The 23,404-nt window shown below is 54.7% G+C and overlaps 1 protein-coding gene across 2 annotated transcripts; it reads left to right on the top strand.

Moving 5' to 3' along the window:
* Positions 1 to 1,195: 1,195 nt before the first annotated feature.
* On the top strand, positions 1,196 to 23,004 carry PPARD (peroxisome proliferator activated receptor delta). Of its 2 annotated transcripts, none has more exons than XM_037410311.1 (8): positions 1,196 to 1,247; positions 5,827 to 5,915; positions 16,724 to 16,958; positions 17,667 to 17,818; positions 18,562 to 18,700; positions 19,236 to 19,438; positions 19,768 to 20,218; positions 20,604 to 23,004. In XM_037410311.1, the coding sequence occupies exons 3-8, from the start codon at positions 16,823 to 16,825 to the stop codon at positions 20,849 to 20,851; spliced, it is 1,329 nt and encodes a 442-aa protein (XP_037266208.1). In that variant the 5' UTR covers positions 1,196 to 1,247; positions 5,827 to 5,915; positions 16,724 to 16,822; the 3' UTR covers positions 20,852 to 23,004. The 2 variants fall into 2 exon arrangements, with proteins under 2 accessions (XP_037266208.1, XP_037266207.1); XM_037410310.1 differs by having other exon boundaries at positions 19,765 to 20,218.
* The last annotated feature ends 400 nt before the right edge of the window (positions 23,005 to 23,404 follow it).

The raw sequence follows: 23,404 nt of genomic DNA, 5'->3' as shown, positions 1-23,404 counted from the left end.
GTGTCTTAACTCCTCTTTGGGTTCTGGGGGAGGGGTTCTCGAGTCGGCAGTCAGTGAGTCAGTAGTCATGATCTCCCCTGCCAGAATTCGCTTTCCCCTAGTTAGTGCTTCTTGTGGTAAACTTCCAGTCAGCTCATCCATCTTGTGGTGGTAGTTCCTCGTTTAAACAAAGAGCTTGCTGGTGCTTAACAAAGCCCTTAGCAGGCCATAGAAAAAATGCTTGTGTCTTGAATTAACCACTCACAACTCATCTGTTCTGTCTTCAACTCAAACCTCTAACAATACATTTGATTTTATGAACCTCTTAATCATTTGATGTCAGTCTCAGCACTCTTTGGACCTCAGGTCTCGGTTTCATTGTGTGAGACACATCTCTGCGCCCTCCCCACACTGGTCGGACCATTCTGGGCACTGCTGGGGTTCCTGTGCAGGGCTGCCCGGCCAGGGCACAGCAGCACATGCCCGGCCTGGTTTCTGCGGGCCCCCAGATGAGCCACCCTGCCCGTGACACGGCGCTCAGCACTCCCCTGGGACTCTTCTCGGGCCTGTCGCAGGAAGGCCGGGATCCCGACCTCCTCGGGCCTACCCCGGGAGTGTCAGGATCCTGACCTCCCCACTGACCGGTGGGGAGGCCCCCGGGAGGCTGCTGTCCCCTCTGCCCCCACAGGTGGTCCCGGCAGGACCAAGCCCCCCACCTGGCCGCGCCGCACAGCCATGGCCCCCTCTCCCTGCACGGCAGCAAAGACCCCGGGGGAGGCTGGGGCTCAGCGGCCGGTCCCTGGAGCCGCGGCAGGGCAGGCCGCAGGCACTGGGGCAGGGTGGCCGTACCGCCTAGGGGCAGCAGGCCCTACTGAGGCGCCCCTGTGCGCAGGGGGCCGGTCCCTGAAAGTCCTAGCGCCTCCTGCAGCCGCCACCCGCCGCCATTTTGCGCCTGCCCCGCGCCGCGCTCCCTACCCAGCATGCCCCGCGAGCAGCGCCTACATTTCCCATGAGGCCCCGCGCCCGCTGGGCAGTGGTGGTGGGTAGTCCGCGCCCGCCAGGGGGCGCCGCGGGTGGGGGCGGGCTTGGGCCGTTGCCGTGGTGACGCGGTAACGACTTCCCGGCGGCGGTGATTGGCTGCGGGCGCTGGGGCTGCGGTGGCGTCAGGGCGGGCGCGGTGACGTAAGGGGGTGGGGGGCAGCAGGGCGCCGCCGCCGGCGGCGGCGGCGGGGGGGAGCGGCGGGCCCGGAGCGGGGCCACGGCGGGAGGTGAGCGGGGCCGGGGCGGCGCGGGGGGACGTGGGCACGGGGCGGGACAGTGGGGACGGTGGGGGTCGTGAGGGAACAGGGGACGTGTGGGGTGTGTGTGAGGGGGGACGGGGGGCATGTGAGGGGACAGGGGGTGTGTGAGGGGCGACAGGAGGCGTGTGAGGGGACAGGAGGGGACAAGGGGGGGTGTGAGGGGGGACAGGGTGTGTGTGAGGGGAGGGGGCAGTGTGAGGGGACAGGGGGTGTGTGAGGGGACGGGGTGTGTGAGGGGAGGGGGCAGTGTGAGGGGACAGGAGGGGACGAGGTGTGTGTGAGGGGGGACGAGGTGTGTGTGAGGGGACAGGAGGGGGCAGGGGTTGTGTGAGGGGGGACAGGGGGTGTGAGGGGACAGGAGGGGGCAGGGGTTGTGTGAGGGGGGACAGGGGGTGTGAGGGGACAGGAGGGGACAGGGTGTGTGTGAGGGGGGACAGGGGGTGTGAGGGGACAGGAGGGGACAGGGTGTGTGTGAGGGGGGACAGGGGGTATGAGGGGACAGGAGGGGACAGAGGTTGTGTGAGGGGGGACAGGGGGTATGAGGGGACAGGAGGGGACAGAGGTTGTGTGAGGGGGGACAGGGGGTATGAGGGGACAGGAGGGGACAGGGGTTGTGTGAGGGGGGACAGGGGGTGTGAGGGGACAGGAGGGGACAGGGTGTGTGTGAGGGGGGACGGGGGTTGTGTGCGGAGGGGGGGGGAGACGGAGAGCGTGTGTGGGGACTGTGTGTGTGTGAGGGGGGACAGGACATGTGAGGGCACAGGGAGCGTGTGTGAGGGGGGACAGGGGGGGTGTGCGGGGACGGGGGGGGCAGTGTGTGCATGTGAGAGGGGACAGGGGATGGGGGGACAGGGGGTGTGGGACATTGACCGTGCAGAGGACGGAAGGTGGGCGGCAGGCGTGGGGTGGAGGGGCAGGCTGTGCTGTGGGGTGGGGGACGAGGCTGGGGAACGGGGGCTCTCTGTGGGTGCAGGACCGAGGAGATGGGGTGCATGGGGGGCTTTCTGAGGGGTGGAAGGGACAGGGAGCTCTGGTGGCGTGGCTCTGAGCATGAGGAGGTAGGAAGGGACTTTGGGGACAGCGATTTGGAGGGGGCCGGGAGGGCAGGGACACATCGCTGACTTTGGGGTGCGGGCTGTCATTCCTGCTTGGGAAATCAGGGAAGACAGAGGATAGGATGTGGCCCATACGGAGGAGGCTGGGGGGACAGTCTGCCTTTCTCCTCTCCCAGGGGTGAGAGGCAGAGGGGGAATTGCCCTGTGGTTTTACGGTACCAGTGAGGGGCACTGCTGGGGTCTGGGGCTGGAAGGAGGAGAAGTAAGAGGGTCAGGATGGTCCATCAGTGGTGCGTCAGGTGGGGGGTTGCTCGGGGAGAAAGGATCTGAGAGTCCTTTTCTCATCCCTTGTATCTCCACATTCTGCTCCTGCTTCCCCTGAGATCCCAGATGAAAGATGTTTACTTTTTGTGCCGTGGTTTTCCCACGTATGAAGTAGGGGAACTGCCACCTTTATTAAACAGCAGCTCTAAAGCTCTTGAGTGTTCTGCACGAAGTGGCTTGTCCTGCGCTGCCAGCGCTCGTAGCCGAATGCAGGAAGGTGGTACCTGCATGCTGGCTTGGCTGAGTGTAACTTTTAATTAGCTTTAAAAGCGCTTGTAAAAAATCCTAGTGGAAAGGTTGAGCATGCAGAAGTAGGTGACGGGACCTTGAAGCAAGAGACCTAATTTCCTTTCACCTCCCGCTTCCTAGCCTCATTTGTTCTACCAACCTGTTGCGTTTTTTCCTTCCTTGTTGGCTAGCTCCAAGCTCTATTTTTATAACCCGCTAGGATCCTGTTGTTCCTCCCCAGATGAATTTTGACCTCTCCTTTTTCGTGTGGTCAAAAGGCCTCCTGGCCTTGCTATGCTTCCAAAAGTTTGTGTGCACTGACACACCTCAAGGGATGTTGAGCAGCCCTATTTGTTTATGATCAGAGAGCCTCCAACCTATTTATGGAAGCCAGTGAATGAAGGTTCAAAACCCATTTACGAGGTAGGCGTGTTTGTGTGCCTGGGAAAATCAAGGCACAGAGAGGAAAAGCAGCTGAAGATGCAGCTTGTCAGTGGAGCAGGAGAGAATACACACCCTCTGTGACCATCCCATTTATGCTTTTTCCAAAGCATCTGTCTGTCATCGACTGTATTGTGTCTGCGTGGCTTCAAACAGTGTCCGGGTGTAGTTTATCTCAGCCTTGGCCACCTTCCCCTTCAACAGCTGTGCTGGGAGGCCTCCTGCACGCGAGCGACGATTGTGCTTGTGGGAAGGAATCGATCTGTTGAGCCTCTACGTGTTGGGAAAGCCCCTGTGAATGGGCTGTGGGTGGGCAGAGAGGCAAACAGGCTTTGGACATGCTGTAGGATCTGGGCAACATCCGTTGCGGTGATGCAGAGGGATCTGAGCGTGGAAAGAGGATGCAGCAGCGGCCGCCCCATAAATCGGAGTGCCAAGGCTGGTAGCAGTGTTGGTCTCTCAAAACGGTGACTTGCTCGTTGAAGCAGCCTGTGCCCCGTTTCTCATTTCTGCTCCCTCCTCCTGCCGTCTCTCTTTGCGCAAACTCCCTCGCTGCCTTCAGCGGAGAATCCTTTTCCCCTTCTGGTACAGACGTGCTCCAGGCTGTGCTGAGGTGGGAGCTTTCTCCGTCACTTTACCGTGTGTCAGCCAGGGATACAAGAGGAAGCTTTCGGGAGGGATGTGCTGGCAGGCTCCCTCCGTACCCTGCTGAGCTGGTGCAAGTATTGCCTTGTGTGTGATGGTGATGGGGCATGCCCTGGCATTTAGCTGTGAGCAGGATGAGGTGAGCCAGTAATTTAGTTTTAATTCTCAGGTCTCTGGCAGCAGCTAAGTGCTCTGATCCGCCATGGGAAAGAGCTCAGAGTGATTCATGCCCTCCTTGACACTGTCAACGTTACACTTTGTTACTGAATCAGGGATGGGCTTTATTGCTGGTGGAGATGAAGAAAGCCCTCTCCTGATGTGCCAGTGGGATTGTAATGACTTCATTGTTGTTTCTCATCAGGAAGGTTAAAGAAAAACTATCCGGGGTGTTCAGAAAAGCTGCCTTCCATTTTGGGAGGGAGGGGATGAGAAACTCGTGATAGTTTTGATGTCCTATTGTGAAAGTGAAGTTACTGTGTGCGGTTTTATGGCCCCTGCTAAAGCGGAGGGCTGGGTGCTGGATCTGTGCTCCTTCCCTCACCAGCTGACCTTCGGGCAGGCTTGTCTCAGCCCCCCCGGCTGTAACCTGAGGGCAGTTGCTTTTTTCAAGGGGGGGGCTGTGATTTTTGTGTCACCAACTATGAGAAAGAGTGATCCTGATGCAAATGATGCTCCTGTGCAAGGGACTGGGGTTATTTTTTTAGATCTTACACTCATGCCCTCCCCTGGCTGTACCTGGGCTGCTTGGCAGCATGGGGAGCACTCTCCATGCTTGTGGTAGTGTGGCGGGAGCCTCGGCTTCTGGGGCAGAGGATTTGCTTTGTTTTTTTCACCCTCTTCTGAGCAGCTGCAGCTCTCAGTGCCGTGTCAGACCTGGGAGGTGCAGGAGGGCGTGCGGCACTGGGTGGGATTCACTCTCTGCCCTGAACTTGCTGGCTTGCCCCTCTCGTCAGGGGGCTGGTGATGCTGGGTTCGTTGCCAGCGCTTGGCTGCCTTGCAAATCATCCCATGTTGCAGGTAGCGATACGAAACGGGGCTTTTCCATGGGGCTGGGAGGAGCAGCTAAGCCTGGGTAATGTCAGGGAGGGTACATGGGTTCAAGTAGCATCATGTTCGCAACATCTTTGTTTAATATGTTAGTCCAGTTAGTCTGCATAACTGTGTCTAAAAATAGAACATATTTTCTCCCAAGTCCTCTAGTTCAAAGCCTCGTAAGCCGTTTTCTTTTTTAGTGTTGGTTTCTTACTGCTCTCCTGAGCCTGAAATTCATACAAGGCTATTTGCAAAGTTATCAGGAAAACCAAGAAGAGTGAATGAACTCTGTCGAATCCTTAAGTTTCAACCACCTGAGAGGCAAGTTCATTAAAGTTGCACTAACTTTAATGAGGCTGCAGTGGCAGCCTCTTAAGGGTGGATTAAGCAAGCTGAGTAAACAAGCCACCTTATGGCCACCACAGCCCTTTTTCTAGCATCAGATTCATGCATTGTCATAAAAGCTTGGGGTCGTCGGCCTCTGGCTGCAGGTGACCTAAGGTAAAGGTGACATTGTGATGCTCAAAGCCTGGTGAGGCACTGGGGCCATCTTTGACGGGTCACCCAGGGGTTTGCTTTACCTCCCGGTTTGCAGAAGCTGCCAGAGCCTGGGGGAGACTGCTGCAATCGCACGTGGCGGCTGTCCCTGCCACCTCCCCGCAGCACCGGGGGTGTCACCCCAGCCTATGGTTTCAGCATGCGGTAGAGGGAGTGTGTGTTTAAATTTCAGAGCTGTTGCTGGATCCAGCCCAGTTCTCCCAGAGGCATAAATATCTGGCCTTCAGCACAGCCGTGGAAATTCGTGTTGTGTTCTCTTGCAGATTACTTCAGTTTTCAGCTCTCTGTGCTGACATGGTAACTGAACGGTGGCTTTCAGCGACAGGCAGACAGGAACAGCTGCTCCGGAGAGGTAACCCTTCCCTTTCGCACGCGGGCAGTCTACCAAAGCACTTATCCTACGTATGTTTTTAAAAACTTGGGGTAGGGAAGAGCCTAGGTAGTGTGGCTTGCTTTCAGCAAGTTTCACTTGTGTCCACGAGCTTAAATTTAAGTTTCTTTTCAATTTTGGACTCTATGCCTTAGTTTTGTTCAGTTTCTGAATATGATCTTTATGGATTTATGCTTAGGAGTACGCTGTGAGTATCGTGGTCAAATCCTGTTCTTCTAAGCCAACTGTTTCCGTCAGAGTATAGTGACTTAATGTTTGGTTATTTCACTGATTTTTTTTTTTTTTTTTTGACTGAAATTGACTCTTGTAGGCTGGGGAGGGCACATGAGAGCAGGCCCCATACTTGGGTAACCAGTCACCTAACGGATCTGGCTGTGCAGGTCTGGCAGCAGTACCAATACCGTCTAGCGCTGTGTAACTGCATTACCGGGACAAAGCTGAGCAGGTTGCAGCAGAGCGAGGACAGGGGTTTGGAGGAGGTGGTCAGCATGGGCTGGGGTGGATGTTGTCTTGCCTGCAGACCTCTGAAGCGATGCCTGAAAGTCTTCGCTGCGGTCATGCTGCACTCAGATGCTGCACGTATCTTCTATCGGTGCTGGTGCTGGCTGCGCGTAGAGGGTGGGTTTATTTTTGCCGCGACACACGTCTAAGGTGTTTAGCTGGATGGAGATGTTTTCTGTGTCAAGTTTGTGCAACTGTTGTGTTGTCTCTGTTCTGGCATTCGAGACATGGACTTCCAAGGATCGTCGCCGGGCGTGGAGAGGATTTTGTAATGAGCCGCATGAGGCTTTGCTGATCAGAAGAGCATTGTTGTACAGAATTGCTTACTGATGTTAATGGTCTCCATCTCTCTAGTGTGTTGCCCGTTGACAAATATGTATTTTTGTACAGTACATCTTACTGCCTTTCGGGGAATATTTCATCTGTGGCTATTGAATTATGAACTGGAAATGTGCAAATGTTTTTAGAGACAGAGGAATTAGCACAACATTAGACTCTTGGGCTTCTTTGTGCAGCAGGGACCTGACATGCAAATGATTTTTTAATTGGATGAGATAATGTTACAGTGCTTATGCCTGAAAGGTTATTTGCTGCCAGAACCCAGGCTGGCTTGCCCTGACTATGAAATTTTAAAGATGTTGGTTTATTTTGTGATTTGTATTGGCTCTCTTTCTTCCTAGCAGGAATGACTGCCCTTGCTGATAGCCACAGATTTGTCAGGCTGTGTAGCTGCTTTCTCATCAGGCGCTGCAGAGCAATCTCTGCTTTTCTAGAAGTGTCATTATTCAGGGATATACTGCTTATCACTGCTGCAATAATTTTGGAGACTCTGGGAAAGTCTAGACAAGCAGAAGTGATTTCAATAGTGAGTACAAATAAGATTTTTCTGTAGAACTAATTTTATTTTATAGTCTGAAATCCACTTGCATTGGCAGAATGCCTAGGAAATTACTTTCCCAAAGCAGAGTTTGGCGTGGAATGATTGATGCCAATATGAAGCCTTTTGGTCAAGGAGATTGTGAAATGCATCTTCCCCAAAATAAATGTTTTGGGATGACGTTCACTGGGCCATGCTTGATTGCAGGAAGGGTTTAGAGCAGAAGTGGTTCAAGATGTATCTTAGTTTCAGGAAGCCTTCTTGAAATGCTCTAATATTCGCTGTTATGATCATAGCGTCTGGAAAATGTCTGTGTCCTCCAAGGTTTGGCCAAGAGCTTGTGAACATCAGACATCATTTGAGTCAGATCTTTCGAACTGGCTTTGCAAAGGGCCCTGCAGTGCATGTGTGTGTCGGAATGCTTCCCTGGGGATCCCCGTGGACAGGTTCTGCTCAAAGGTTTGGGTTTTGCAGCAGTCGTGGTTTGCAGGGGAATCCTCACTGGGGGTGAGGTGGCAGGGTAAAAGCACAAGCCAGAAACACAAACATTTCTTGTGGTGCTGGGTCAAGCCAGAACGTATCTCTGAGGCTTGTGGAGAGCAACAGCCAGATAATGTCCATGCTAACCAGAATCGTTGCCCTCATGCTGCATTTTCTGGTTTACCCTGGCCTGGAAACTGGAAGTTGGAATAGCAAAAACCAGAACATGTACATTCAACCCTGTAATGTAGATGTGGGATGGAGACAGGAAACGGTTCTGGTAGTTTAAATGGGCAGATGAGCTTTCCTACCTGAGCTGGTAGGGAAGCATTGCCCTGATGGTCTGTCAAGACAAACTTTGCTATGAACCATACTACTGCCTAATGAATGTCTCATTAGGAAAAGGCTTTGTCAGGCTGAAGAGAGGACGGGTGAAATGGCGTGAAAATAAGCAGTGTTTTGTGCAGTCACCTCGGTGATGGGAACCTAAGCTCAAACCCCTATCCTGCCTGACCTTTTACAAACGTTTTTTTTGGTGCAGCTCTTGATTTCACCTTAATGCAAGCCTGGAATATTTCTGAAAATGCCCAAATCTGCTTTTCACCTTTAAGTTGATTTTATGGATTCTGCTAGAGCTGTTGGACCTTCAAGGGCTGTTAACCCCGTGAGGGCTGATGGTCAGAGACCCGCATCTCTGAAAAAAAATACATGGGTTCTGATGTGCATGGGGTAGGTGTTGCGTTGTGGAACTTTGGGACACAGGGATCTCTGGAAAAGGGTAGCTGGTGAGCGTGAGCTTGGGGCTGAAGCTGGTGGAGCCTGCTGAGCTCCCAGCAGCTGGCTGTTGGGTAGTGGTGGTCACTGGTTTGCTGTGTGCCTCTGCTGCTCTCTCTGTACCCCCAAGATAGTGCCAAAGACATGAGGATGTTATGAAAGGTGCTGATGCTTTGCTCGAGCATTTTGTTTTCTAGGGGCAGAGGTGGAAATCCAAATGGTCAGAGGACACTGCCATCCCTCATTGACAGAGGAGTCTTGGCAGGATCACGCTGATATGATTGCTGCTTGTATCGCTGCTGAAAATGCAGGGAAACTTCTGTTCCTCCAGTCAGCTCTTGGTGTGTGAATGTGGCCAAAAATAGTAAGGAAACATCATTCCCCTCTAGTTCCCTGAGAGGCTATTGAACTAGTTTGTGTAGCAAAGTTATTCTAATGTTCTCTGGAGTTTTCCATATGGAGATGTATCCAGCCAAACTCGGCCTCCCTCTTTTTTTCCTGCCTTGTGGTTGAACTGGAGGTGCAGCGAACATGGTGATTTTTTTTTTTTCTAACCGCTTCGGTGCGTATGTCCCCAGGCCCTGCTGAATCATCTGAACTTGTGCCTGGGCATAATCGCTCACTGTCAGCTGCATCCTGGGATCAGAGCGGCGTGGCTGGTGCCCAGGATATTTTGCTAAGGTCTACAAAACCAGTAGCGCTTTTCTGGGAGTCCGAGTGTAAGCATAACAAAACTTACAGGCTGGTGCATTTATTTTATTTATATTTTTTTCTTGGTCAGCCCATGGGATCTAAAATCTCTGTCGCTGCAAAGAAGAGAAGGCTTGCTACTGTTTTTGTGGGCGTTTTCCTGGATCTGAGAGCACTGGCAGCCTAGCAATAAAATTTGCTGGCCTGCCGGGTAGTTGGCTCCCGATGGCAGGCTGCACGCACATGTGTGTGATCCAGAGCGACGCATTGGCCTGCTGCTGCTTTTCTACCCCTTGTTGCTTTTCTGGGGAGCTGATTGCCCCATCCAAAGCAGAGGTGACACTTGCTGGTGTCCCAGCAACACTGAGACTTCAGGGAAAAGTAAGATGAGTCCTGGTGTGCGCAGCACTGCCAAATGACAGCCTAAATCACTGCCAGCAGTGCTCCTGATTGCAGTGACAGCTTGTTCCACTTGACGCTTCCCTGGTTTTCCATTTAAACGCTGCTCTGAGTCTGTAACACCCTGTGCCCACTGTTTGCCTTTGGGAGTGTTGTTGCTGTTCCCGTGAGCTCCCCTCCCTCGTCAGCCCGGTGCTATAATTACTGATGTTCCTGAAACCAGATCTTTCCATGTGTCCTCCTCAGGTCCGGGAGGACAAGGGGGCCGTAAGCTAACCCAGTGCCCTGGAGTAAAGCACAAGACTTCAGGGATTTTGGAAAGCATCAGCTTACAGTGGTTTGGTGGGTTCTTTGAGCCGTCAACCTCTTCACCTTCGGCTTGGTAAAGGAAAAGGGAATATGTGCCAGAGAAGCCACCTGGGATTTTCAGAGAAGAAGCAGGGATGTGAAAGCTGGCACCAGTGGAGCAGCAAGTGGAGGCTGCTGGAGGAGCACAAATCGGAGTTGCTGGGCTGGGTGGTGGGTCCCTAGTCCTACCAGGAGACGGGAGCAAGCCCGTGGGTTCAGCGTTCCCTGCGGACACTCAGCCATCTCTGCAGCCCTGTGCAAGCTGCTCTGTGCCTCTCTCTTAGCAGCGTGCGTGCTCGGTTTGCAGCCGTGTTCCCAAAGCAGTGCCATGGCTTTACAGCCACCTCTGCTGTACCCGGGGGTGCGGTGGGGATGATCCTCTCTCCTTAGCAAACTTAAAGACCTTCTCAAATAGCAACACTTCTGTGCTGTTTCAAGCTCTGAGAAGCCCCGGTGGTGTCACCTGTCTGGTACCTGCTTGTTTCGTGGCTGTGGTCCTCATTCCAGTGGGGCAGATCCTGGGTGCTCTGGCCTGTCCTGGGTTGACAGCAAAACACAAATATCAGTCAGCAACTGCCAGGATGAGATGTGCCAGTTTATTTGCTGAAAGTAATCCTAGAGATGCTTCGTTTAGGAATGTACAACAGGAGAAGACGGTCACAAGCAGTGGGGTGTGCTGACCTGCGGCTGAGGCAGCCAGAGTTGCGAGCGTGACTGCGAACCGGTGTCCAAATCTGTAATACAGGAATAAACAGTAACGCTTGGCATCGATATGTTCCTCTGTGCTTCCAAAACATGCCAGCTCTGTGAGCTAATGCAGCAAGGAAAGGATCAGGAAGGAAGCACTGTAAAAGTCCTGGGCTGTTTTTTTTTGGGGGGGTAGGTCGGGGTTAGGGTGGGGTTTTTTTTTTTTATGATGAAGCAAATGGAGGTGTGGGGGTTGACAGGATTTGCTGAAGGTCATGAAGCAGGACTTCAAGTAAAAGCTAACAACTGCTCGGCTTTTTACTTCCCGCCCTGCTGTTACCTCTTCTGCAAAAGGCAGTGGTGGAGCCCGGCTCATCAGAGGCTGAGGAGGGCAGGGAGTCTCTCCACTGGAAAGGTGTGCAGGGATGATTGTTGTAGGAGCATTAACCTTCTCCCAGTACCTGCCATCTCAAGATTTCAGAGCACATCTGCTATGTGCTTGGAGCTGCTGGAGCCAGGGATGTTTGCAGCTCCTGATGGATGGATTGAAAGAGAAGAGCAGCCAGGCAGGACCCCCCTTTTGCATGTGCTTTGAATTCATTGCCCAAAGTCTGACTTGCTTCTGTTTCTGTGATACCTCTTGTTCTCTGGAAAAAAACAGCACACGTGAGCAAGCAGGAAGTTCCTTTTGGAGCAAAATATCATAACCTGGTTTGGGGGACAGCATCAGCTGTGGTACAAAAAGAGAAGAGTCTGGCGAGTTTTGTAAGCTTTTTAACCTTCCCCCTCCTCAGTGTCCAGGAAGTGGGTGAGTTAAAACACACTGTAGATATGTGATTCATTTTGGCAAGCCTGGCTGCTCAAGGCAAGTGAGGGAACCTCCTGCACCCTCTGTCACATGTTCCTGAGTAATTAGTAGCAACGCGGTAATAGCCGCTCTGGCAGCACCCTGCTGTTTAGTCGGCTGGGATCACACTTGGTGAAACACAGGTAGCCCGCACAGGGCAGCGTCGGGGGGTTCACAGGACTGGACTGGGGCATGGGGCCGTGGCTGGCCAGAGATGGTTCAAGGGGAAGATCTGGCCCTCACGTGTCAGCACTGGCCAGGGCTGCGTGGAAGGGCTCTTCCTTGCTAGCTCTAGTAGTCCATTTCAGCGTGTAGCTTGCCTTGCAGCCAAGACTTTGAGTAAGGGAGCAAGCACTTGGGTATTAAGTGTTGCTGACATCTCATTAGCTAATGAGGGGATATGTTCATCTTTCAGGAACAAAACCAAACATGTTTTCAATGTTTGGCTCTCCTGTTTTGTGCACTTAGTTACCTTTCCTGTACTGCAGCATCTGCTTAGCTCTTCTTTGGCTTTTAGTAGTAGTAGCGGACGTGTAGGAGGAGGAAAAGAAACTGGTACTTGATCAGCAGATACTGAAGCAGTGCCAGAACCCAAGGGATGCTTGCAAATGATGGCCAACAAGCAACAATCACATTTTTTAATGGATTCATTTCAGTTTTTGTTTGTGGATTCGATATGCGCTACATGTCACAGAAGGTGCTGCTGTAGAGAGGGCTGAGTTCTCGTCTTGCCCCTTCCAAAAGGATTCACTTTGTTGCCTGTGAATTTGGCTAATATTTTTGTCCAGAGGAATAAAAACGCAAGCCTGAAGTGCTCCTGTGGTAAATTGCTTTACTTTGTGATTCCTGGTGACCTCTTTTACAGTAACTTGAACAACTGCTTTGAGCCCATAGACTCTCTGGCTTGGCCCTTGGTAGGTTTGGACTTTTTTTTTGGCACTTTGCTTTACCTGGAAACTCCTGACTTGCAGAGAGGGATCTTGTGAGGTGACACTCCGGACTGAAGCGGGGGACATCTGTATAACTATATTAGAAATAAATCTCTGCTCTCCTGGAGAGGAATGGAGACAGTTGTCCTCTCTCCACCTCCATGAACACACCAAAATTGTCTTTTGTTTGAGCTCACCATCACTGAAACTAGGCCTGGTTGAAAACATGAGGTCCTTCTCATTACAAGCACTTCCTTCTCTGGTTTGGTGGCTGTCTGGCTGCCAGCACCTGGGTGTCTGTGTTGAAACACACATCTCCTCCTTGTGGCACTTTGCGTGTGGGACTCTTCTCTGCTTCTCTGAACTTGGCTCCAAGGTCTACATGCCAGTCAGCGGTGAGGAGCTGCCGGGCCAAAAGGGCACAAGCTGTGGGCTGATGAATGGAGGCTCGGATCTTGTTTGGCTGTGGAGAAGTACTGCCTTCTTGCAGGGGGTCCACGCTGAAGATTTGTCTCATTTTAATTTTTATTCCTGTGGTTTTTCCTCCTCTCGTTGTGCCATGTCTCACCCCGTTCCCACTGTACGGTTTAGCTTGGCATAGATGCCAGCTTCTGCTTCTAGTAAAGATAAACCTGCTGCCCGTGCTGTTTGCAGTGTGGGAGCGGGGCAGCCAGCAGGCATCTGCCCAAGCCTGGAGCCAGCAAACAAACCCACCCTCCGCCGGCTGCAGGCTCCCAGGAGGGAGGTGGCTATCTCAGCCAGGGTCACCAAAGCTCCTTGGAGCGGGGGTTGAGGCAAGGGCAGAACAAGTCACGAGATGCCTGTCCTCTTGCTAGTTCCCATCCTGTAGGAAGAGGAAGGGAAACAGCTTTGCCGGTTTCTCCGGAGAAGCTTAGGAAGGAATTCAAGGTCCCCGTCCTTGTTTCCATCCTCTCTTTCCATCGCTGCCCTGTGACAGCTGCCAAATGGAAAAAGGGGGTGGCTACTCCAGTCAGGAATCTGGCTTCTCCCTGCAGCTCAAAGCTTGTGTGCTGTGCTCCCATGGGTGGCTTTTTAGCCAAGGGGAGGAGACCAGGTTGTCCCTCCTCTGGCTCTGCCTGCTTGGCAGCTGGATGTGGAGGCACCGAACCGCTGGATAGGTCCTGGGGTTGAGATGGGCCCTTTGGCCATCGACTGCCTTCCAGGCAGCCATCCCCCGTACCGTCCCGCCGAGATGCAGGGCTGTGACAACCCTGCCCGTGGCTGTGCTGGCAGGGCAGGTCCCTCCTCGTGCTCAGAGGGACAGAGTTTGGACCAACCTCTGGGAGCTCCAGCTTCCCAGGACACCCAGCTCTGAACCGCAGGGCTGGCAGGGGCATGGAGGAGTGTGTGTGAAACCTTGGAAAATCCCAGTCTCTGCGTGCTGCCGGCTCGGAGGGGAGGGCGGGGGGTCTGCATCTTTCTGGGGGCCCTGCCAAGCCGGCTCGCTCCGTGCCGGGGTGTGCAGGCACAGCCTGTGCCCTGCCTTTCATCCAGGTGGTGGTGGCTGCCTTGGCCTTTCATTTTCTGAAGGCAGGGGGTGCAGCCTCCTGTTGAAATCAATCCCTTTTCCCCCCTCCTCTCCCTCTATCTCTGTGGTTTAGAAACCAGGGAAATGGGAAAGGGAAAGGCAGGTGTGCAAACAGCTCGCTCAGCTTCCCTCGGCCCAGGCCCCTGTACTCTTGGCCTGCAAGGAGATATTAAAACAATACATTCGGAGCCTTCTGGTGAAAACTTTTCTCTCTCTGGCTGTCCAGCCACTCTTGAAGGGTGGGACCTGAATCCTTATCCTTCCCGTAATGCCTGTGGGCACATGGGGAGCCTTAGCTGGTGCCTGGTGTTGCTGTCTGTGTACATATTGCCCTCTGCTTTCCCTCTGCTTTCCCTCTTCTCAGGGCTGTATGCCTATCTCCAGGCACACCAAGTCCCAGCACAGTTTTGAGTTGCTTTGGTGGGTTTTGAGGAGCAAAGCTGTGTGTCACAAACTCACTGCCACCTCAGGAGTACGCAGCCCTGAGTAGACCCGATGCATAGAGGACAGCATGCCAGGGATGCCGCTGAAGGGGTATGTCCACGTTGTTCCAGCGGCACTGTGCCATGAGGGATCTGGGGCAAAGCAGAGGGCTCGATCTGCACTGGGCTTAAAGCAGGTGGCTGTGCTGGATGCTGGGACAAAGGAGAGCTAATAAGAAGCTCGTTAAGCTGCTGCTGGATGTATTTTCCACTGTAGACTAGTTTCTCCTGCCGCGAGCTTCCCGCACTAACTGCTGTTCCAGGCAAAAGCGTTTTCCTGATGTTTGTACATTCATTTATATATAGCCTTCAAAACGATCAAGCTCGTTACCCTCCTCCCTCCGATGAATAGGTGTTCCTGCCTGTGTGCCATGTCCCACCGCGCGGGATGTGTGAGCGGAGGCCAAGGATAACACAGCCCTTCAATGGTCCCTTAGTGCTCTTGTGGAGGCGCGGGAAGGGAGCGCTCTGCCCTTGTCTAAGCACCCCTCTGCCTGCTGCTGCTGTACAGGAGAGCAGGGCAGTCGCGTTTGCCTTTGACATACCTCTCCTGGACACAAAGCCATCTGCCCTGCAGTCTGAATTGCCAGCATGGAGAGGAAAAGCAAAAGCCCCCTCACCCGTGGGAGACCCAGGCTCCGAGGCAGCGCTGGCTCCAGGCCGTGACTTGTGTCCTGGCTTTGCAACGTGTTTGCGTTCAACCTCCCCGCTCACGTGTTTTGTTCTCTCCCTCGGCTGCTTGCTTCATCTCGCAGGGAGCTCTGACCTTGCTCAGCGCTGATGGCTTTCCAGCGAATCCAAGGAGCTGGCTGCGGCTCAAGTTCAAAGTGCCAGGTGTGAGGGTCTGCTGCAGGAGGGAAAACGAGCCCAGGGAGTCCTGGGTCACTGCTGCCCTCCCTGAGCAAGCCCTGTGCTGTGGCGTGGGCTTGGGCAGGGGGTGCAGACCATCCTAGCGTGTGGGGGCTGCCCTGGTGCGAGTCCCCTGCGAGTAGCTTACTCGCTTCACATTCAGGCAGGTGGCTTGAAGATGCTGCATGAGTTTAACTTGTGCCTGCACGTTGAGGCTTTCCTGGTGAAAGCTGGATTTCAGTGGCTTTTTTGATGGATTTTTCTCCACTTAAAAATAGCTCTTTTAAGGTAGTGGATGCAACTCTACATGAACTGGGCTTGAGATATTAATTACTCAGAAGTCAGTTTAGGAATGAAGATCTGGAAGTAAATGAGTGCCGGGATGTTGCAGCATGAGCTGGACACTCAGGCAAGATCTGACACGGTTAGGAGGGAGGTGGGAACAGCTCTGCCATGATCATGGTACCGGTGATGCATCGCTTGCACGGCTTGAGGTTTTCCTGGGCTGTTTGGGATGGACTAAGGCAAACAAGGAGCGGAAGTGCGCAGGGGGAGGATGGGGCCGTTCCTCCCACAGGAAACCCGGGATTAGGACACTAGCTGGATTGTGTGGTCCTCACGATCACGCTGCTGGACCCCGTGGCTGAGCACAGCCCGGCAGCTGCACGGAGCAACAGCAACACGTTCAACCCAGCAGTTCTTGGCAGAGGAGCCGAGGCCAGTTACAACACGAGTGAAAATAAACACAAATGCTGTAACTGGCAGCGCTGTAACGGGAAGGAGGGTGAGCATGGGGGCCAGCAGGAAGCCATTGGTCTTGCAGATGGCTTGCACAGGCCGGGGGCTTTCAGCCACCGCCTGCTGCTGCACAGAGCCCTGCTTCCCCGGCATCCCCCATCTACAGGCATGGAGCTGCTGTGTGGGGATGGAGGGTGAAGCCAACCCAACCTTAATCTTTCTGGTGCTGTTGGCTCTGTCAAACCCCAGTCTTGGCTACCATCGTGACATCCCAGGGCACCGGCAGCTCTGGGGGACGTTGCCGGGGGCACTCTTTCTGCTGTGGGACTTGCAAGCTGGGGAGCCCAGATCCCTGGGTGGTGTCTGGGCTGGTTTGTGATCAGGGCTCTGTCTGCTGGGCTTTAAATATGATTCTGGTGAGCTTTTGCTTCCTGGAGTCCTACAGAGTGTTTATACCGGAACACAAAGTGACCTTTAAAAGGTCCCAGGTTCTGCTTGTCTCCCTGGATAAGGAGAGCAAGCAGAGCAGGACCGGCGTGGTTACACACTGCCCTGCTGCTAAGGTGCTCTGCGTGGGCGTTCAGAGCTGAGGCCGCGCGTTTCTCCCTCTGTCCCGCAGGCTAGCAGGAACAGCCTGGTAGGGTCCATCTCGGATAGACGCGGATGATGCCAGAGCTATGACAGCGATTGCAGTCTTGGCACTGAGGGGTGATCAATTATGGAACAACTACAGGAGGAAGTACCTGAGGTCAGGAAAAAGGAGGAGGAAGAGGAAGAGGCAGTGATGGTGGCAAGTGGAGCCTCAGACCCAAGTGGAGGACCAGACAGCTCGCTGCCTTCGAGCAGCTACACAGGTGAGTGAAGCCACGGGAGCTCATCTGTCCCCAGAGCATACAGGCATCCACGTCCTCCGGGCAGCGTGCTCGGCTGCAAGGGCAGCGGACCTGCCCACGAATGGAGTTTGGCTTGTTTTAATCTCTTCCCTTTGTGAAATAACGCATCGAGAGCCAAGTTATGGAGAGGCTTATTTCTTCCTCTGCAGTCACTGCACAGCCATTGGCAGCAGGTTGGGAGATGGGAGTTAAAAGAACAGGCCAGTAACATTGTGCCCCAGAGTGAGGGGACTCCCAGGGTGCCTGAGAATGCCTCTCTGGCCACTTCTCGAAGTCCTCAGTGCAAACTGATTGTAGGAACTGGGGGAGAAGATTTGTTGCTGCTGAAGAGGCTCCCCCAGAGCCCTGGGCGTTCCAGCTGGGCAGCCCCGTGCCAGCCACCTGCCGACTGGGGATTATAAAATTTGCTGGTTGGGTTTCATTGCCTAGACATGAATGCCAGAAGGAAGAAATCAGTATTGATGTGCAGTCTCTCAGCTGCTGGGTGCACTCGGGGCACTCTTGGCTCTGGATACGGCATCTGCCTGCAGCCAGTTAACTGCCCAGATGCGATGCCAACGGCAGGCTGGGACAGTGCTGGAAATCCCTCGTCAGCCCCATGGCTGGAGGAGTTAGATGCTGGATTTGTGGCTACTACATGAAAGGACACATCCCTTTGTGTGTTTGCAGACCTTTCGCAGAGCTCCTCTCCCTCCCTATCGGACCAACTGCAGATGGGCTGTGAGGAAGCGGCCTTGGGAGCACTGAACGTGGAGTGCAGGGTCTGCGGAGACAAAGCCTCGGGGTTTCACTATGGTGTGCACGCCTGTGAGGGCTGCAAGGTACGCACACCCTGGGGGGGGCTGGGTTCAGCAACACCGGGCAGAGATTAGATCCCAGGGACCATGCCATCCCTAGATTTGCAGCAAAACAGGGAGGCGGGATTGACTGATTGTAAAAAAACTCATTTGCAGTTTTTTACTGCAGGTTGTCCAGAGGGTGTTGCAAGCACTCAGATACTGTCCTGGGAGAGGCAGCCGAGATGTGTATGGCCCAAATAGTGCCCGGTCGTGCTTTACTTTGTAAGGCAAATCCATCTGTCCCCACAGGGACCCTGGCTTTGCTTTTGAAGATGCTTTCTTTGCTGCAGATCAGCAGTGAGCCATGTGTTTATCCCCCTGGGATCACTGGCCGCAGCTGGGTTGTGCCTCCGAAATTCTTTCCCCCGCAGCAGATGCCAGTGGGGCTGCATTAGCTGCCCAGGTCCTGCCAGACATTCCTGCAGGCTGGGGCAGGCTTGTTCCTCCATCCCTCCCTGCTGGCTGCCGGCAGCATCACACACGCGGCTCTGGCACCAGACCCTGGCCTTCCCTCCGTGGTTTCCTCTCTGCAGCCCCCTTCTCCCACTGCACGACCTGTCCTTGGAACAGAGACCCTGTTTGTGTCGGTGACCCAGGGCTCCTCCTCACCCAGCTGAACCTCCGTGAGGCTCCTGGGGATAATAAACCAGCCTGGTCCCCAAACCACAGGTGCTAACACTGCTGTTCCCTCGTCCCTCTGCGCCATGTCCCACTCTGTGCCGCAGGGATTCTTCCGCCGGACGATCCGCATGAAGCTGGAGTACGAGAAGTGCGAGAGGAGCTGCAAGATTCAGAAGAAGAACCGGAACAAGTGCCAGTACTGCCGCTTCCAGAAATGTCTCTCGCTGGGCATGTCACATAACGGTGAGTGTCACCACTGCCCACAGGCCTGGCCGTGGGTGCCGTGGGGCCATCTGCCCTTCTACGAAGGGTTCACACAGGGAGGCTGTATGTAGCTCGCGTTATCCCGTGGCTCCCTTCTTGCCAGGGAATCATCTTTCAAACCCAACGCTTTGAGCCTTTGGCTCTTCCTCCCCTTCTTCTGTACAAGAAGGGGCTGTTCATTCCCACCGTGCAGGCTGGCTGTCAGCACAGGCCATACAAGTTGACCCAGAGGGGCCTGGACACGCAGGTGGCTCTTTTGTGCTGGGATTTTTAAACTTCAAGTGTGACCGTCTTGTTCCTGGCCAAGCAGAGGTGTTTATGTGGGCAGCAGGGTTTGTGCGAGAGCCCAGAGGGTGGGGATGGGAGCTGTGTCGGCCAGGCTAGCGGAGTGGCTGGTTCATGAAGGTGTCAGTGCCAGAGGAGCTGCAGCCCTGGAGAAGCAGAGCTGCTTCCCTGGACGCAATTCCTGCGGTTGTCCTCAGTGTCCTGACCCACCGGTGTTGGTGCCCCACAGCAATCCGCTTCGGCCGCATGCCGGAGGCAGAGAAGAGGAAGCTGGTGGCGGGGCTGACGGCGAGCGAGATCAGCTGCCAGAACCCACAGGTGGCCGACCTGAAAGCTTTCTCCAAGCACATCTACAACGCCTACCTGAAAAATTTCAACATGACCAAAAAGAAGGCGAGAGGTATCTTGACCGGGAAGGCCAGCAGCACACCAGTAAGTTGCCTCCCCAGGGCAGGCAGGGTTGGCCGTGACCAGCGCGGCGGGGGCTGTTTTCTGGCAGGTGCTGCACATCTGCCTCCTGCTGTAGCTGTTCCCCATGCACCAATTCCCAGCTGCAGCCAGGTGGGCTCTGCACATCCTGCCCTTTGCTGGGAAAATTCCCATCGTGCTGTTCCGGGTGGGTGCGGATTGCGCGGGCACTCTCAGCCCCGGTGGGGAGAGAGCAGCAAAGGGACGGGCAGACAAACACGAGTGTCCTTGGCGAGGCTGGTATCTCCAGTCGCCGCGGCAGGTTCCTAACTGCTTGCTTCTTTTTCAAGCAGCCTTTTGTGATCCATGACATGGACACCTTGTGGCAGGCAGAAAAGGGGCTGGTGTGGAAACAGCTAGTGAATGGCATTCCCCCCTACAAGGAGATCGGGGTGCACGTCTTCTACCGCTGCCAGTGCACCACGGTGGAGACTGTGCGGGAGCTCACCGAGTTCGCCAAGAGCATCCCCAGCTTCCTAGGCCTCTACTTGAACGACCAAGTGACTCTGCTGAAGTACGGGGTGCATGAGGCCATCTTCGCCATGCTGGCCTCTATCATGAACAAGGATGGGCTGCTGGTGGCCAACGGGAACGGCTTTGTGACCCGCGAGTTCCTGCGTAGCCTGCGCAAGCCCTTCAGCGAGATCATGGAGCCCAAATTTGAGTTTGCTGTGAAGTTCAACGCGCTGGAGCTGGATGACAGTGACCTGTCTCTGTTTGTGGCTGCCATTATCCTGTGCGGAGGTGAGCGGGCGCTTTCGGCCACGTGAGTGTCAGGGAGAGTTCTCCCGTATTTAGAGGTGGTTTGGGGGGGGGCTGAGCTGCAGCTGCCCTGAGGTCAGCCAGGGGTGGCTTAGGGGGACGAGAGGGAAACCGAGCAGTTCGAAAACCAGAGCTTCCCCGTGGCAGTGATGCTTAGCAAGCTTGGAGCAAGAACCGGGAGTGGCATCTCCTCCTCGTGTGCTGCTGTGGGATGTGTTGTCCCAGGGCACACTTCTCCCCTTGTCTGATTGACAAGGCTGGAGTCACGGTGGGTGGGTTACTGTCCCCGTCTCCCTGTCCCCAGGAGGAGCGTGTGCTTTGGAGGGCTGCACCAAAACGCTACAGCTGCTGTGCTTCCTCCCCACAGACCGTCCTGGCCTGATGAACGTGAAGCAGGTGGAGAAGATCCAAGACAACATCCTGCAAGCGCTGGAGTTTCACCTGCAGTCTAACCACCCCGATGCCCAGTACCTCTTCCCCAAGCTGCTGCAGAAGATGGCCGACCTGCGGCAGCTGGTGACAGAGCACGCCCAGCTGGTGCAGAAGATCAAGAAGACAGAGACGGAGACATCTCTTCACCCGCTTCTGCAGGAGATCTACAAGGACATGTACTAAGGACCTGTTATTTATGAGAATGAAGCCATGGATTCCCATCAAGACTCTTTGTACAGAAGCAAAGAAATCCTTTCCCCGTGTCTTCCATTTCTTCTACTGGAAATTCTTTTCTACGTGCCCCTGACATACGGTACATAGGGCAAGATGCCATAAGATTTTGCAGCCACCACCTGCTAGGCCAGGGCTTCCGTTAACACACACTAACGAATTTACAAAGGCAAATCATAAGCTACTGTTTCCGTTACTACGGCCCAGCTCTTCAGCTGCTCCCCGGGGCCCCTGGAGCGGCCGGGCGGTTTACACGGCCCAGGTTGTGGGGTTCCTGCAGCAGCCTGGGGGGGTGGGGGGTGCTCTGGTCATTCGGAGACCCGAGTGCGGTGCGGGTATTCGGTGGGGCCAGCAACTGCGCTTACGGCGTGTTTTTATTTTCTTTTTCATATTGCACTCTGAAGACATAGTCCTGAGCTGTGAAGTCTAGGACAGTGTAATGAAAAGTTGTTTCTCTCTTTCCCAAAGAAAAGCCAGAGTATTTGAAGACGGGTAGGGCTGTCCTAGCAGAGCCCCTCAGCTGCCGCCCCTCCTCGCTGTGCGGCGTATTCCTGTCTCCAGGGTGATTGTGTGATCTCTGCCTTCCCCTGAGTGCTGGGTGTGAGCCCTCGCTCCTGGTACCCCGCTTCCAGAGGGAGCCTGCCCCTCGGCACCTCAATACGCGAGAGGGAGGGGAAGGGGAGGTGGGAGGGAAACGGTTTGATTTACAAAAATTCGCCTTCAGAGCAGAGGCTGGAGTCTGTGTGCTCGCCCAGGCTGTTCTGCACAGACGGGAGTTACCAGAAACTCTGTGCAGGGCCAGGGACTGGCCTGGGACTGGTCAGGGTTTAGGTGACAGGGCTGGCGGCTTGTCCTGCGGATCCCTTCCCCGGCCGGGGGGGCTCTGGGGGTTTTGCAGGGCAGCGCAGGCAGCAGAGGCTCCCCAGTACGGCTCCTGTGAGCACTGGTGCAAGCAAAGGCTTCGGCAGCACCAGCAAAGGGAAAGCCACAGCCGGCGCTGCCGGTACTGAAGGGGCGGTGACCTGTCTGTCAACTGCCCTGCCTCAGTTTCCCCTCTGTGAAAGAGCTGGATTGTCTCTGCTCAGAGGGGGAGCAGGAGGATTAATTAGCGCATCGGTTGCAAAGTGCTTTGCAGCTGTAAAACACAGCGTCAATGCCAAGTATTCAGAAAAGGAGAGGGAGAGGGTGGGATGCTCGAGGTGAGCAGGAGCTTCCCGGCGAGTGCAGCCGTGTCAGGGCAGCTGCCCTGTCCCCTGCCGCTGTCCCGAGTGCAGGGACAGCTCCAGGCTCCAGGCCTGCCCGAACCCAGGGCTGTTTGGGGACTTTACCTCACAACTTCTCGCAGCTGTAGTGATGCCGTGGTGCTGCCGGTGCCCGGGACAGACCCCCGCATGGGGGGCTGCGTCCCCCGGGCTCTGGGAGAGAGGATGGACCCGAGAAGGGCTCTGTCCCCTCTCAGGGTGGTGGTGTCTGACTTAAGAAGTGGCGCTTCCCTGTCTGCAGCTCGTGGTCCCATGTGTCCCGAGCAGCCTTTTTAAAATACTGATATTCCAAGGAGGGGTTGTGGGAGCAAATTAGTCGGTTTTATTTTATTTTCCTCCTCTTCAGGGTAGCAGATTTCCCTGGTGCAATAATTCCTTTAAAATCCGAAGGGGAAGAGTGCTGGGCTTCCCCTCCGTGTCGCAGGGCTGGTCGGTCCCAAACCTGCCCCTGCTGCCGCTCTCCGGCTCCTTGCCGTGCCTCAGTTTCCCTGCCCTCTGCCCGCCCAGCCCCTTCCCCTCCCTACCTCGCAGGGGTGTTATGAATTACCGTTTCTAAAGCACTTTGAAGCCCTCTTGGGGAAGGCACCAGAGAAGCGTGTGTGCTGGACCGAGGCCCGGGGGATTTGTCCTTCCAAAGCCCCCAGGGGCAGCCCCTGCTGTGGCCGGCATGCAGGACTCATCACCTGGGGAACTTTTTGCTCTTCCCTCCTCAGCAGTGTAACAACCCTCAAACTGAAATGTATATTTTTGCTAGAAGTACAAACCTCCAAGTGTTTTTAATAATATAAATAGTGTCCACAAACTGACTTGACTTTAAATAAATCTGAAGTAAATATTTAAGAACCTTTTCGCATCCGGCCTTTCTCTGGGGGATTTCTCTCGGCCCCTGGGGGGCTGCCCTTTGGGAGGGTTTCCATCAGAAGCGATGATTTTCCATCAGAGGCTGGATTTGCTGTGATTTCCAGGGATTTGCCACGACTCCCGGGTCTCTGTGCTTCCCAGGTCTTGTAGCTGCTGTGTTTTTTCCTGCCTGCTCTTGCCATCAAACCTAAAGGCAGCAAGAGCCGGTCGTGAGCAGGGTCCCAGCCTCAGAGCCCCCTGTCCCAAATTTTTGCCGTAGCCCTTGCTGCGGGGTGAAGCTGGGCAATGAGCTGAGCGGGGCCGTAGCCACCCCAAGGTGGGCAAGGATGGGCTCAGGGACAGCCCAGCCGTGTGCTGGCACCGGCCTCTGCTCTTGGCCGCG

Source organism: Falco rusticolus, chromosome 17 (assembly GCF_015220075.1).
Source record: "Falco rusticolus isolate bFalRus1 chromosome 17, bFalRus1.pri, whole genome shotgun sequence".
Lineage (NCBI taxonomy): Eukaryota > Metazoa > Chordata > Aves > Falconiformes > Falconidae > Falco > Falco rusticolus.
The sequence above is the reverse complement of the archived record's forward strand: the minus strand, read 5'-3'. Positions and strand labels throughout refer to the sequence as shown.

Coding starts and splice junctions, on each gene's coding strand:
- PPARD (XM_037410310.1), top strand. CDS start 16,823: ATGGAACAACTACAGGAGGAAGTACCTGAGGTCAGGAAAAAGGAGGAG. Junction 16,959..17,666: donor GCCTTCGAGCAGCTACACAG/GTGAGTGAAGCC, acceptor GTGTGTTTGCAG/ACCTTTCGCAGAGCTCCTCT. Junction 20,219..20,603: donor TGCCATTATCCTGTGCGGAG/GTGAGCGGGCGC, acceptor TCCTCCCCACAG/ACCGTCCTGGCCTGATGAAC.